The sequence below is a fragment of the Salvia hispanica genome, chromosome 1 (genome assembly GCF_029641045.1).
Source record: "Salvia hispanica isolate PSC_SH4W2 chromosome 1, Shi_PSC_v1, whole genome shotgun sequence".
Taxonomy (NCBI): domain Eukaryota; kingdom Viridiplantae; phylum Streptophyta; class Magnoliopsida; order Lamiales; family Lamiaceae; genus Salvia; species Salvia hispanica.
In genome coordinates, this window is record NC_142692.1 from 6,093,317 (window position 1) to 6,108,485 (window position 15,169).

The following is a 15,169-nucleotide window of genomic DNA, read 5'->3' on the forward strand; positions in this document are numbered from 1 at the left end:
TTACATACCGCATAACTCATTTCATGCCTCCTTCAGTTCATCAGAGCTCATCTGTCTGTGGTTCTCCTACACCATAGATAAAAAATTGTTTCATCTTTTGAGATGACACGCAAATCGAGAGCATTACCAAGTTGTACCTCAATTTGCAAGAAGAGATCATCCTCAACTTGGCTTGATTCTTATAAATTTCTAATTCTTTTATATTATAGATTGTATTGCGTCTTCAAGTGTTTCTATACCCCGTTAACAATGAATCAAGAATATAAGTTTTAAGTGAATGACCCATAAAAAGGAATGTGATATTCGTTTGATAAATCGACAAAATTACTTTCAAAATGGTAATGGTATCTTGGACAATAAGTCAATATGCGAGTTCCCCACGTATGTTTCGTATATCTTTCAAACAAGTACGTATTCCACAATATGGTAAATTTCCATTTAGACGATGGCCTAGCTAGTCCTATCATAGATTCATATTTCGTCAAATATAGAGGGATTCTTGATAATATTTTTTATTTACTCAAACCACATCTATCAATTAGGCAACATTTTTCTTAAATTACATGTAACATGTGTTTACATTTTAAGAAGACTTTTTTGTTAGGTTTGTAAAACAACCTAAACCTTAGAGTTACCCTTAAATAAAATTAATGCATTTCGTATTATTAAGCAATAAAATCAGACAGTCTATATATAATACTAGTTAACTTTGGGGTCCAATTGAATCATTAGAGTGTGGGTCGAATCATTCATACGGTTGGAATCATATAAATCAAATATTTGTTTAAAGTAAATTAAACTATTTTATTAGTAATTCCTTATCACTCTAATTTGTTCAACATAATAAATAATTTATGCTATCTATTTGGGTATTATCCAAATATTTATGTTAATTAATATTGACAATAGAATATAATTAGATGAAAAATTAATGATACCGTTAGCATATAATACTCCATCATAATATAAAGTTACCAATGGTATATATATACTATCACTACACTACAAAAAAATATCGAACTAATTAACCAAAAATGTTGGCAAGTCTACGTCCAATTAATATCTATAGTTGTATATCGTACTCTGTTAATTAATATTCGCCATTAGATGACGGACCTATATATATAACTCTATTTGCGCAAAGTCCAAGGTTTTGTTTAGCTAGATGGTTATAATCTTTATTTTTTTCGGAAAAAATTTCATATTACAAAAATGAGGTAAATAGTCAACATTCAAAAAAAAAACAATTACTTTTGCATCATGTAACGGTAGAAACCAAACGGATATGATCGCACTCGTTTTATTTTGAAGATAAATGGAGTATAAGAAACAACTTAACTTTTTTTTTGTTACCCCTTTTATGCTAATGCTCCCATTGGCACTCGTTTTATTTTAAAGATAAATGAAAGAAGCAACTTAACTTTGTTGTTACCTCTTTATGTTCCCACTTTCTAATATTAGACATTCCATTTTCTATTTAAGTCCAACTAAAGCTCGCCTAAGCCCTTTAATAGTTTCTCCCTATGATTTGACATACACTATAGTGATAAAATAAAATAAATTAACTTGATGTGTCTATATATCCATCCTCCTAAAAGTGGACTTTGTAATTTATTCCCACTTATAGTAAATAAAGATCCCATATATAATTAGTACATGAATAATCTAGAATGTCATCTAACTTTAAAATAAATTAAGATCAATGATTACCTTTTAATACATTTTATTTGATATTCCATCTATAATCGTAGCAAACTAAAGATAGGATGGATTCCATGCTTCATGTGTACCTTATGCATACTAATAATGCTAAGTCATACCCGATTTTAACACTACAACTGTGAGATGTATGCAGATAGCTATGATGATCGCACATGATGGTGGTCACCCTTTTACATTAAAATATGCATATATCGACAGCGTTATGCGTGTCATTTCACACCAATCGCGGACGATATGATTAATTAATAGTCAAAATCAAACACTAATCGATATCTGTATCCCACTAAAACCTTTATAATTTTGATTTAGAGACCTTAACTAATGGGAAATAATATTTCTCACCACCTAAAAAGATTGAACTTTTGATTTAGGGTTCACAAAATGGGAATGGTCCCGGTGAGAGAAAGAAATGTGGAGGCAAAGACATGAACAAGTGGATGAGTTGATTCTCGTGGAGATATTTGCAATAAGTATTGTAATTACAATATTTTACATGGGAATCCCCAAAAAAGGTACTATTCTCTCATCTCAAATAAAAAGTTTTAATTTGTTATTTTAGTTCATTTAACTTAAAAGTCCCAATCCATATTTACTACTATTATTGAAAAATAGACCTCACAATTTATTAATTCGTTTTATTTACAACTCTTTATAAAGCTCTTTATAAAGCTAATATATAAAAATGAAATTCAAATAACTTGTTTTTAGTCTCTTAATTATTCCACTAATGCACATTCAATCAATTCTTCAAAACTAGTCTAGAATTAAGTTCAAACTCTGAGAAAGTGTTATAATAATCAAAGTAGGTGATATTAAAATGCCCTAAACCCAAAAGTTGTGGTGCCGACACATGTCGGCAAGTGGGTTGGGTGTGATGTTTATAGGTTTCTTCGAACTCTTTTTGGTATTTTTAAGAATTTTGGGTACAAATATTAAGAAAATGTATGCCATTCTACGTGGGAGGGGACCACTCTTCTTAGGGTGTGGCAAATGCGTCTCTTATTTACTTTCCAAATCTAGGTTTGTCGGAAATTGCAGTTTAAATCATTAATAATACTAATAAAAATAACATCAACTATAGATAACTGCAACATCATATGTGGAGTACAACATTTTTATAAAAATAATAGCTTCATTTGTGAATGTCATAAATTTCAATGGTAAACTATTAGCTGAGGAAAAGGAGTAAATATGGATCAAATAAAAAAAAAAGTACTACTAGTAAATAAGTAAGTTTTATAAATAGAAATGAGAGTAATCTGGTGGACAGAGAAAAAAAAAAAAAAAAAAAAAAAAAAAAAAAAAAAAAAACTTAGGCAATTTGGTAGATAGAGGAGTGCAAGCAAAATATCAAAATATAAAAACTAACAACATGATATATTAGTTAATTTTCTGACACTTCTTGTAATTTTATCGTATAAACAATTTAAATTCTTTTCTCTATTCTGTACAAATATATTGAAAAGTTTTTTTGTATGCTTATTAAATATGGGGTTTGTTGTGCTACATCACAAGATCTGGGATTTTGTCGATCTAGCAAATCACTTAAACAAATTATTATATTTTCTTGAATACTCCTAGAATTTAATATTTCGATATTAATTTGATCTTTAGGATCGTCTCTTGACCTATCATTATTCAACATTTTGTGAATTTTCTACGTGGAGATTTTGATTGGAGATCATTTTCATACCGTTTTGGTAAAGTTTATGAAGATGAATTAACAAATGTAGAAACCTTGATTTGTACATACCAAACTTACCTAGTTATATTTCCTTGTTTAGAAGTGCCGCAATTATTGCATACTTACGTGGACGTTGTGAGTGTGTGTGATTCCAATAAGTGAAATCTGCCCAATCCATTTTTTCTTTTTCTTTTTCTTTTTTAAATTGGATTGTGCACTAAGAATTTTTTTTTTGTCATAAATATAATCATGAGTTTCACATTGGATAAAATTAAGTGGAATCAATTTCAGTGGGATTATAATTATGATAATACAGTAGAATATGTAAATGATAAGGTTCAAATAATAGTGTTATGTAAAAATATAACAATTGTTGCTTTGTATCTACAAATAATTTATACTGAATTCACAAGTCACTTAATTGTATTATTTATGAAATTAGAATTGATGACAAAAGTAACTTTTTTACTATGAAATGATAATGCTTCGCTTGTACTTAGTCCCATCGTTTAGTACAATCAGTTATTTAAGTCATATACTACAGTATAGATTCATAATAATTGAACCAATCCTCATTTAAATTTTTTGAAAAACATAACTCGATAATCCCTTTAACATTATTGAGTCAGCTAAAAGATATTTTAGCACTTGGTAAAATTTAATGTAATTTGCGTCAACTTTGTTCATCCGGGTATAATTGTGCCACATCTCTATAATTCGGGATTAATTTTCCGTTGAATAAACAGCATTGTTGATATTGACCCCAAAAAACGACGATAGGCCCAGCCAATAATAGTACTATAAAATTAAATAGGTTTGGTATATAAATAGGTAGTAGGTCCATTTTGGACAAAACATAATTGATGGCATTTCGTTGCAATGAATGATCCAAGGCCTAAATTGTACTACCATCTTTTTCTACAAATTTACCAAAATAAACTTAAAATTCCATAGCGCACATGTCAAAATTCAAATTCACATACAAACACTCTCAATGATGCCCCCACTAATAAATACTAACAAAATAGCTTTCACAAGTAAATGTTACAAAATTTTAGGAAAATGCACTATAAGAGGAGTAACCTTCTATGTAGATCGTAACATCTAATAAAACAATAGCATTACTGTCGGGGTGAATCGTTACAAGATTTCCTCTACTAAATTTCGATCATCTAATAAGGACAAACCTCTGTGGAACAATATGGGTGCAAAAAGTGCTATGAGCAAAGGGTGCCGTCTCAAGCAGGAGATGAAATCGTCGCAGCTGATCATACTGTCATTATCCACATCAAACAAACTAAAGAGCCCGTGAATCTGTATACACCACAAGAAACAAGTCTGAGAAAATAAGATAATAAGCAAGTAAAACATGTGATATACATCTGCATTCTTTGGTCCTAACAGATTACAGCGAAACGAAACTAAGTGTTCGAAGCAGATATTAGCATCTACGATCATTAATGACAACATTTCAGGTATCCAGCTATACAGACTGCACGAGTCAGAAAACATACTACGTACACATACATAAATTTTAAAATCTAATGTAAAATTTATCATATGTACATCAGTACATGTGTACATGAATTCGTACAAGCTAATTATTTAATCCACGAGAGCAAATTATAATCGAGCATCAACATATGCCACAAACTATAAGAAATGTGTCTAGTTAAGCAGCATATTGTCCATATTAAAAATACTCTCAACTCTCAGATAAGATGAGTTAATTAAGTGGCAGATTAGGAGATAAGGTAAGAAATTAAGTGGAAGATTTTGTTGATACTAGCGAACTAACCTCGTCAGAATTTAAACTTGGAATTGATAGCGAAACTGCATCTTGTAACTGTCAAAGAAAAAAGGGGGGGCGGGGTGAATCTTAGACTAACAGTCACGGCCAATATTCAGAATCAGCATCAAGAGCCAGATATAGTTATAAACCTCTTGCTTCGAAATGTGACCTTTCCCATTAATATCGCATTCACCAAATGCTGCATCACATGTGCGTCGAAATAGAGGCTGCTTCAAAATGTGGGCTGAACCAAGCAAGAACTGAAATGACGTAACATTTCAACTGTGAGGAACATCTTGAACATGATATATCATATTAACATCCCTAAAGCACACATCTGGTTGAGATTCTACAGAGCAGAATTATGCTTATTTCTTTCTAATGTTAAAAGGCCTAACTTCATCTTGTTGAGCAGTACAACTAGAAAGCCCGAGTCAGTAAGGAGGCATTGGCTCACAAAAGATAAGAGTGGAAGGAAAAGAAAATCAGGAGATTGAAAATATAATACTACAAGATTTTACAAAATGAGTATATTTGAATTATTTAACCATATGATATTAGAATCCAGAATGAATCCCCAGTAGGTCTTGAGATACATGTGGTTGGATAAAACCTCTAGTATTGGTTGTGTTGCAAATATCTATATAGAATTATATTAATACAGAATAACAAACTTACCTGCTTAAATGATATTTTACCCATCTTCTGCACATCAATAAATTCAAACATCTGCGGAATAAGAAGAAAAATGTTCAGTAAAATCCATGAGAATCTGGGTAAAACTGAAATTCCGGGAGGTATCACCCAAGCTGTAATTGCAATTGCATACACAATTGTGACATCCGTCATAATCATTTTGGATGCATTCAGAGACACCAAGTCACCATTGAAAGAGGTAAACAGTTCATTAAGGAGATTGAAACACAGAAACAATTAGAACTAACCTTCTCAGAAAGGCCACAAGGTTTCAGTCTCAGAGCTCTGAGAAAATAATGGAATTCAACAAGCCCACTGAGATAAATGAAATTGTATTAGAACTGAAGCAAGTTTTAAAATGTTGCATGGTCATCTTAATTTTACTAGAACATGCAAATGGTTGAGCTTTATGAGAAATCATTCCCTCTTCTTTAGTAAGTGAGTACAGAAAAAATCAATGGTTATCCAGACAGTGACCTATGTTTTGAATTTTAAGTACAGCATAGATAAGACTTAGTTACTAAGCCCAATATCAAATGCCAGATTTGAAAGCTAGGTACAATAATAAAATGATTTATCGTTTCTTAGTCATGATTAGTGCATTACAAGGTTTGTTAGAGGGTATACCCAGAAATCACTTGTCTTACTGAAGCAATTCTAACATTGTATATTTAATGCAACAGAACAAAATTTCAAAATACCTTGGATCTGGATTCATTGACAGAAATATCTCCAAAAACTCAACTGCTTCCAGAGCACTCAGACGCAATGACTGCAGTTAAGTGATGCGATAAATCAAAAGAATTGCATTTACTTAACAAAATTTCTGCATGATCCAGATATTGAGGTAAATAGAATTCACTTTGTAACTCAGATATATCTGTTTTATGGTTACTAAGCTTTACCAAAGCCATTTAGCAAAACAAAAGGTCATGTGTAGAACCACCACTACAGCAAGTACACATTGTCACGAGACTTCTGCAATTTGGAGACAATTCTTTGCTGATCAAAGTTCAAAACAATCTACTAAAATGGCATATAAATTATATTCCTCTTTCAGTTCTTGTTCTTTTCTAATTACTTAGGATAATGTTTCCATCTGTTTTGGAAATGCTGCAACCAACTTCTATGAAAAATCATTGAAATGAATATGTAGTAGTCATTCATCAAACGCATAATTGGAATCGTACATTGCCTCCATTATTGTGAAATGCCAGATTCCTTCTTTAAACACAACAGCATTACAGCAAGAGAAATTCAATGATGAAAACTTTGATTCTAAGTAATCAAACAAGCTCTATATATCATTACCTATTTGACTAATTGTGAGAAGTGTTTTGTTAAATGGGATGACACTGAGAGTGGACCCAATATGTCAAACAATTATAGCAAGCAAAAAGAGACATCAAAGGATATTCAAATTTCTTTAAAACTTTAGTAAAAGAGAATTTAACCTACCGATTGTACCCAGCCCAGTTCTACCATGTACAGAGACGGGTTTTCCTGATAAAAGAAAATAGAATAAAGTGAGCAAACATCCATATGGGGATACATTCCATTTGATCAATCATGATTAGACTAGATGGAGAACAAAAAGAACAAATGTATTGAATAATAAATACACATGATACATGTAAAGGCAGAAGAATAAATTTGATTAACACAAATGCCCAAAAATCAATGGTCAAAACACAAATTCAGAAACCTGGACTCCTGAACCAGATATAACAAAACCACAGAACAACATATTATTGCTACAGGTCAACTTCCCTTAAAACATGTTTATTATTTAAGGCACCACAAGTTCTACAAGCAATCCTGAATTCAAAGAAACAAAGGGCACACGTGACACAATCTTATTGAAGTTCTAACATATTCTCTTTTAAATTGAAGGCAAACATAGTTTAGGAACATTAAAAGATCCAGCAAAGAGCTTCTAACTTTTATATATGGTATGGGTACAAGTTCTTTGTTTTATATACTAGATCAATGAGCAGGTTAACACTGTTTCTTCAGTCATATCTAACAAATAAGATGATAATAAGGAAGAAATGAAGGAAAATATAGTGATAGAAAAAGCCATAGACAAAAACGATTGTAACTATTTTAGTGGCGACTGAAAATAATATGCAACCTGCTTTAATTCAGCTGCCTTGGCAAAAAGCATAAAGTCTCCATATGAGTAAGCTGTCTGTACCACATTGAGGGCACTTGCAATGGCACGACCAGTCTGCATTAGGTCAAGCAAACTTAAGAATAAGAAAAAGTAAAGATAAAGGAGCTACAAATAAATTTGCCTAAAATCTAAAATAATTGTAATCAATTAGCTACATACTAAATACTACTACTTCTACCCTTTGTTGTGTCAAAAGCACATTGGGGGTCATGCTGAGTGTTCTAGTATATAGACATACATTAAACATCCACAAAGTTTCAGAGGATTGGAAAAACAAAATTGATAGTTTATTGCAGGCCATTGGAGTGTGTTATGATTGAAATTAGAGCAATAGAAAGGATTCAATGTTACTTCTTCTTAACATAAATGAGAAGTAGCATATCCATATAGAAAAATTAAGACGTAGCTCACCCTCTGAGCAAAATGAACTGCATTTTCCTTCCGACACTCATTAGGATAAGCAAGCGGAAGATATTCCACCTGTGAATAGTGACAAGAGAATGGTATGACAGTATCAGTATGTTGTAGTAACTTTAAACATGCTGTATAAATCACTCCACAGTTGATAGGGAAGCTCCTTATATTACGAAAAAAATGTTACATGAACAAAATGCCATATACACTCCCTTTATATTTCACATGATAATTTGAGTTTCCTATTAATGATAAATGTGACAGCAGCTCGACCATGATAGGATATATACATGTAGTCAAGTTTAGTAGTTCAATCTTACCAATCAATGCATACTGAATGAAATCACATACTACAACTTACCTCCATGAAATTGTGGAACTGCGTAAACATTCTGAACATTAACGCTGTAAGTGTGATATTTCCCCTGAAAAAGATGGCCCAACTATGAGTGAGTGAAAAAGAAATGGGGACGCATATCCAATGGAAAAATCAAATAAGGTATTACCAGGACTGGTCAAAGTGAACATAGGGGTAACGAACAACAACTGGCTGAACAGGATAACCAGGAATGAATGCACCGATTTGAAACGATAAAAGAACTTTTCCATTGCTTGTTGTTCCCTCAGGAAATAAAAGCACACGAGGAAACTGGTTGCAAGAAGCTTTTCTCTGTTTTCAGATCCTTAAAAGAACATTTCTGTATCAAATAGCTTATATATAGATAAATTGAAAATAATTGCATTTTTAATCAATAGACAATTATACCAGAAATACTCATATGTTTGTTTCAGTTCAAGACAGAAAAAATGACAGAGCATACCAGATTTTCCTACCTTTATTTCATTTACAGCATGCTTCCTGGATGACTTTGAAAATCTATCAACATAAATAACCTAATGCAAGAAACGGCATCATGATCAGATAATATATGAGAACTAAACAAAATGCATTGTAGGAACATGTGTGCTTTCCTAACTGAACACCAAAATAAAAAGCAACCAAATCATACTGAAATAATAAATTGTTAAGATATAGTAACAGATTTATCCAATTATACCTGCATTGCTCTAATGATGGTCCCAACAAAAGGCATGGAATCATGTGAATCTGCGGACACTATGGTGGGAAATAATTCATAGAAAAAGAAAATTGGATCAATGTATGATACATGATTAGACACAACAATAGGAGCAATTTCCCTTGGAGCAGGCTTTCCTTTTCTTTTTATCCAATGGTATCTGCAGAACAAAAGAAACAACAGTCAGTTTCTGAATCAACAAAAACTCAAATCATTTAAATATTCCAAGAAAGAGGGAAACTTCACTCGTACTAATCCCAATTATCAAACTGAAAACTTAAAAAGTAGGACATGGAATTTGCATTGATGACAATCACAAAAAGGAAGCTTTAAACATGGAATTCTAAAATAGGACAAATTAAGAGGTAGCTGAAAAGCAATCAGTCTGATTTTTCGCTAACCGAACTAATCATTAGAAAGAAGGTAATAAAGTTAAAGAGGTTTTACCCAAAGGAGAAAAGGATAGCCCGGCCACAAAAGCGGGTGAGCCGCATGAGCCGGCAGCGCCACCTAGGCATGGGATTCTGCCTGTCCTTCCACCCATACAGCGCGAGACGCGTCGTCAAGTAGCCGACCATCAAACACAGGCCGAATAGCACGAGGCGAACCGCCGCGATGGGCAAGCAGAGGAGGATCTTCAGCCACTCGTATAACCCCTCGATGTTCGCCGTGTGGTTGCGGTACGGATCGATGGTGATGGGCGCGGGCACCTCGAATCCATCGTGCGCCCCGACGAAGGCGTACGGATTGTGGCGATTGTCGTCTCCCGATTGAATTGGGGGTTGGGGCTGATCGTGGACGGTGACGATGTGGTGCGGCGGCGGCTGCTCCGAGGAGAGGAGGGGAGCGGAGAGAGAATGGTCCTCTACCGCCATTGATGAGAGAGAGAGAGGGAGAGGATCCAATCCAGAGATTGATTCTGTGAAATTTGGGAAATTAAACAATGATGAGAAAGGAGGGAAGAGAGAGAAACAGACAGCCATCATGGAATATGTATATTCTATGGTTTTCTCCACGTGAGTCGCACGTGATGGATTCGAAAGTACGTTAATGCCCTCCCACTTTAGGCCTTAAATTTGGCATGGACCGCGTTCGCCAATATTGAATAAAATCAGTTTTTAAGGTAACTAAATTATTATAAATTTCATAAATCACTGCACATCATGAATACATATTATAATCTGAATAATTGGACAGTCAAAATACTACATTCAGTTTGGATTTTTCAATTTTAGTTTGATTTGTATTTAATGCTATAGATTTTAGATTTTTTTATTTGGATTTTCAATTATTTCAATCCTATTCATATTTGTATTATCTCAAAAACGAACTTACCAAAGTAAAGTCAGACCCACGAGAAAAGGAAACCCACTAAACGATTAATTACGCTTATCCTAAAACTAATCAGTATTCAAGATTTTTTTAAGAAGACAATATTCAGCAAAATGTTGACCACGCACAAATTGAATTATATATTTATTTAGATTACAAAATTTAGTCAAAATATGATCATTGCTATAAAATTTAAAAATTAAATGGGAGTATTAATTTATGAAATTTCATCTTGCCAAAATTGTCTACTGTAGAGGTTGACCCTTGGAATGAGGAGGAAAAAATTGGCCACATGGTTAGATAATTTTGATTATCATGATGACATTATCGATTTTATTTTACCTGAACTTATACGAATAAGATAATTGAATTTTTTTAAATTTTTTAGTATGTTACTTCAATTTAGGAGGCTCGCCAAATTTTTACCAAAATTTAATTTAAATATCTATTATCTCGGTGTAAAAATATACAGTACTATCATCGGGTTAAAACTTATTCAAGTTGAAAAAATTGTTTAATTATTAGCTTGAGTGATCCACACAGCAGTCATCATTGATGCCCTTATTCAATCATCACTATATAAAAAAAGCTGGAAATTAAAGCTATAAATACAATATACAATTATACATACTTAAAATTATATTTACAGTAAGTTTTAAAACTATTTGTACGTGTAAAAATAAACACGATCAATAGATAACTATAGTCTATACATGATGCACAACATATAGCTCATGAAAAATCACACCAATCTAAATAAAAGTTCAACTGCATCTTTTCTGCATTTGTGTTTCTTTAACTTGTGTGCATCTTTCTCTGTGGTTGGAGAATCATGGTTCATGGTTGAAGGTTCGGGTCGAATACATACGAGGTTTCTTCAAAGCCAAGGTGTCAAATTTTCATTTCCATCTGCCCATTTTGAGCTCATCTTTCATCCTGCGTTTGGGGAATCGTGGTTCTTGTAGAACAGATCCATGTTTGTGTTGATGACTCATTGTCAGAATCACCGGAATCAAAACCAGCCTCATCTGATGCACTGTCGTTTGGATTGTCGAATGATTCCCTTTCTGTCAGGAAGTAACCTCCCTCTGCTGGCTTATAGTTTCTACCCCTCCATATGACAATCTGCTCCTTCTCAAACGTAACGAGGATGCAAGGAACTAAGTCCTGTATCGATAAAATTAACAAGCCCCAGTTACAGCAGCAGTCGATGCTAGATAAAATCAAGAAATTGATAGAAACATTCACTAGGCAGTCACGTAGTTAGAAGCTATAAAGAAGGAAAAGAACAAAGCTTCCCAAAAAGACTAAAGCTTTGATTTTGAAATATTGAACATATTAGCCTTAAACAGCTACGAAATAGTACATCATTAGTCAAGAAGTTAGATGCTCCATTATATCCTCTTTTTGATAGTAAATCACAATTCTTTGGAAATGACTGCACGAGCCAATTGGCATAAATTTTCGAAACTTGCCAGCTTAATTTGCATATAATCTTCCAATTACCACAACTATGATATGAAATCACTTCCAACTTCAGACAACAGGAAAGCATTTACCTTCAGTTTGCAGCCAATTTTCTTGTAATCACTTCTCGGGAGGCCTTTACAGTCTATCCGGAGCAGCTCATCAGAAAGAAAGGCATCGCGAACCATGGGTACAAGACTTCCATAATAGCCGTTTTTAGCTGACACAGATGGATTCATGTGTCAGAAGATCTCGTACAAGAATTTGTAAATTAACAAACATTGGAGCGAGATTTTACCAAGTCTAGTCAAGGCAGGGACAGATAGCCCTCTTTTCCTCATCTCTTTTGTTTCCTCGATGCTTAAGCCTTCAATGGTAGTTTTTATAAGCCTTGGATACACAGGCTCTTGAGGCTTCCACAGCATAAGTGGAACCACAGGCCTTTTGCTTGGCTTATAATGTCTACCTCTGTAAAGTATAAGCTGGCCACCATGTCTATGGATAATCTTCCCGAATGTTTTGTCCTGAACAAAATTCATAAAAAAGCTCTAAATAAAATAAAATAATAGTAGCAATTAAAACATCAAAGATTTAAATCCTTGCAATGGTGAATAAAAACAAACTCCATCAAGCACTATGCTATCACTAAAACCGTCAAATGGAAAAGGAAAATACCTCCAACTGAGCGCACACATTTTTCATATCGACAGTAGGTACTCCCATACACTTAATCCTAACGGCTTCAGCATGTTTCCAGTGATTATGAATAACATCCAGCATGTTGTGTGTTAATCCATCCCTCCCTATTAAAGAAAACATGAAAGCACCATCAAAAGGTTGTGCTACTTGTCCTAAAACGAACCAGAACTAATTCAGTAATTCATAATATTGCAAATCAGCTCCATTCTTCAGCCTAAGTTTTCGAAGCCATGTCATGAATTTACAAGCATGGTAAAAACAATATGGAGGTGCTTATTTCCCAAATTATGCAAAGATAACCTCATAAACATGACTAAACCCTTTTCAGAGCAGAAAACAAAAGGAGAAACTTTTCTCACTACAAAGCATAACCTCGAGCACCCAGTTCATCAAATACCACGTTACTCAACCTGGCATATAATTATTCCTTCTGATTTGTCGAATTACATAAAATAGAACTCCATGTTATGCAATGTATCAACATACCATGACACCTAGCTATTTAAGAACTATGATTCCATCAATCAGGTATCACCGGCTTCATAGAGGTTAAATTTTATTTGCAGCAGAATGGATCACACCGATTTTAATTACTAGCAACATCTCAAAATCATCAAATTCATACTCTACTTCAAACAAGTTCATCAAATTCAAATCCAGCAGTTCCTGCAAAAGTTCAAAACTTTATAATTAGGGCATAGCCACAAACCCAAATTAATCTGCATCTTGGCTTTAGGCCTCTGAAACCTCTCAACAATGGCCTTCCTCTCAGCATTAGTCAAAGGATCACCCTGAACCATCTCCCTCATCTCTCTCCTCTTCTCCTCCAATTCACCATCAACTCCTGCAGACCCCACTTTCGGGTCCACAGCGGGGGCACAAACACCGGTCCATACCCGGTCCACTCGGCCCGGCCCGAAAGGCGAATATTTGGGTTCCCTCAGCCCGATTGGCCGGACTTTCGTGTTGCTTTCGGTGTAACTGAACTGGAAATCGAACGGCAGCTCGGATTTGATCGGGCGATCGGGTTGATCTAGCGACGACGGCGGGCGGTGAGGGGGTTTGGATCGTTTCCGGGTCCGGGATTCGGGTACGGGTTTAGAATTGGGGCTATTATCGGGCGGGTGCGGGTGGAGAGAGGGAGGGGGGATGAAGTTGTACACCGAGTGGAGCTTCGAAGAGGGCGAGGCAGCGTTTGTCGAGAGAGAGCGGCGCGTGGAGAAAATCGCTATTTCCGGCGGTGTTTTGCGGCGAAGGAGACGGCTGAGGTGGGTTGCCATTTTCTCGTTGCATTACACCATTCGATCAACTGCCAAGGGTTTTAGCCTTTTAGGAATTAGGAATACTCAATTCTCAAGCGAGGGTTTAAGATATTTATTTATTTATTTATTTGTCTAATTTATCATATTTTAGTATTTTTTAATGTTTCGTAACTCATAGATGAAAAATCATTTTATCTCGTCGTGGTTTGAAATACTATGCCCATGATGTTAGCTCACAAATCACTATTTATAAGTTAAAAGTAGATATTCTATCCAAAAAAATTGAATGTTCACACTCAAAAATGTCTCATCACATCTGATTCCTGACCCGATTATTGGTTCAATCATTGAGGCACTAGATTACTCCACGCGGATATCTATACATGATCATTCAAGATATCTAAAAATCCAAATGTTTTAACATTTTATGATTTTATACTAATTTTTGTTTTGACCCCGTTAATATGATTTTTATACATTAATTTCTCATTAATGTATTAGTATGATTTGACAAAAATAAAAGTGGTTAAACTACATAAACTTTTTTAAACAAAGTAGATCTGATTTGAGTCTTATGAGAGAAATAGCCAAAAACTATTGAAAAAAGTATTAGTAGGATTCTTCACGTAGAAAAAGAAACACAAGACATATAATCTACCTAAAATAATCATACGAATAAAAATATTTAAAAATATTTGAAAAGGTAAATAGTTGAGTGGATAATACCCGATACACGAAATATTCCAAATTTTGTAATGGATCCCACACATGAATATGTAATGGGTATCTCATACTCAATACCTGATTATTATTGGATCGGATAAGTATATTTGACACATTTGTTAT

At 34.0% G+C, this 15,169-nt stretch overlaps 2 protein-coding genes across 2 annotated transcripts; both read right to left on the reverse strand.

Annotated features, from left to right (window-relative positions):
- Positions 1 to 4,401: 4,401 nt before the first annotated feature.
- On the reverse strand, positions 4,402 to 10,526 carry LOC125223919 (calcineurin B subunit-like protein). The gene is made up of 14 exons (XM_048127229.2): positions 10,011 to 10,526; positions 9,543 to 9,723; positions 9,319 to 9,378; positions 8,991 to 9,154; positions 8,846 to 8,909; positions 8,482 to 8,550; positions 8,029 to 8,124; positions 7,353 to 7,397; positions 6,596 to 6,666; positions 6,143 to 6,209; positions 5,877 to 5,927; positions 5,348 to 5,458; positions 5,205 to 5,252; positions 4,402 to 4,720 (listed from the first exon to the last, which is right to left on the reverse strand). Exons 1-14 carry the CDS (start codon positions 10,436 to 10,438, stop codon positions 4,547 to 4,549), a joined length of 1,629 nt encoding a protein of 542 aa, XP_047983186.1. The 5' UTR covers positions 10,439 to 10,526; the 3' UTR covers positions 4,402 to 4,546.
- Positions 10,527 to 11,451: 925 nt separating this feature from the next.
- On the reverse strand, positions 11,452 to 14,392 carry LOC125218633 (RNA-binding CRS1 / YhbY (CRM) domain-containing protein). The gene is made up of 5 exons (XM_048120347.2): positions 13,771 to 14,392; positions 13,038 to 13,165; positions 12,661 to 12,886; positions 12,455 to 12,582; positions 11,452 to 12,062 (listed from the first exon to the last, which is right to left on the reverse strand). The coding sequence occupies exons 1-5, from the start codon at positions 14,339 to 14,341 to the stop codon at positions 11,820 to 11,822; spliced, it is 1,296 nt and encodes a 431-aa protein (XP_047976304.1). The 5' UTR covers positions 14,342 to 14,392; the 3' UTR covers positions 11,452 to 11,819.
- Between the last annotated feature and the right edge of the window lie 777 nt (positions 14,393 to 15,169).

Bases quoted from the DNA above. Each gene is read 5' to 3' on its own strand.
- LOC125223919 (XM_048127229.2), bottom strand. From the start codon at position 10,438: ATGGCGGTAGAGGACCATTCTCTCTCCGCTCCCCTCCTCTCCTCGGAG. The intron at 5,928-6,142 runs GTTAGTTCTAAT...CTTATTCCGCAG, and splicing joins CTTGTGGCCTTTCTGAGAAG to ATGTTTGAATTTATTGATGT. The intron at 5,253-5,347 runs GTTTATAACTAT...TTTCTTTGACAG, and splicing joins GTCACATTTCGAAGCAAGAG to TTACAAGATGCAGTTTCGCT.
- LOC125218633 (XM_048120347.2), bottom strand. From the start codon at position 14,341: ATGGCAACCCACCTCAGCCGTCTCCTTCGCCGCAAAACACCGCCGGAA. The intron at 12,887-13,037 runs GTATTTTCCTTT...AATTTTGTTCAG, and splicing joins ATGTGTGCGCTCAGTTGGAG to GACAAAACATTCGGGAAGAT. The intron at 12,583-12,660 runs GTAAAATCTCGC...CATCTGTGTCAG, and splicing joins CCCTGCCTTGACTAGACTTG to CTAAAAACGGCTATTATGGA.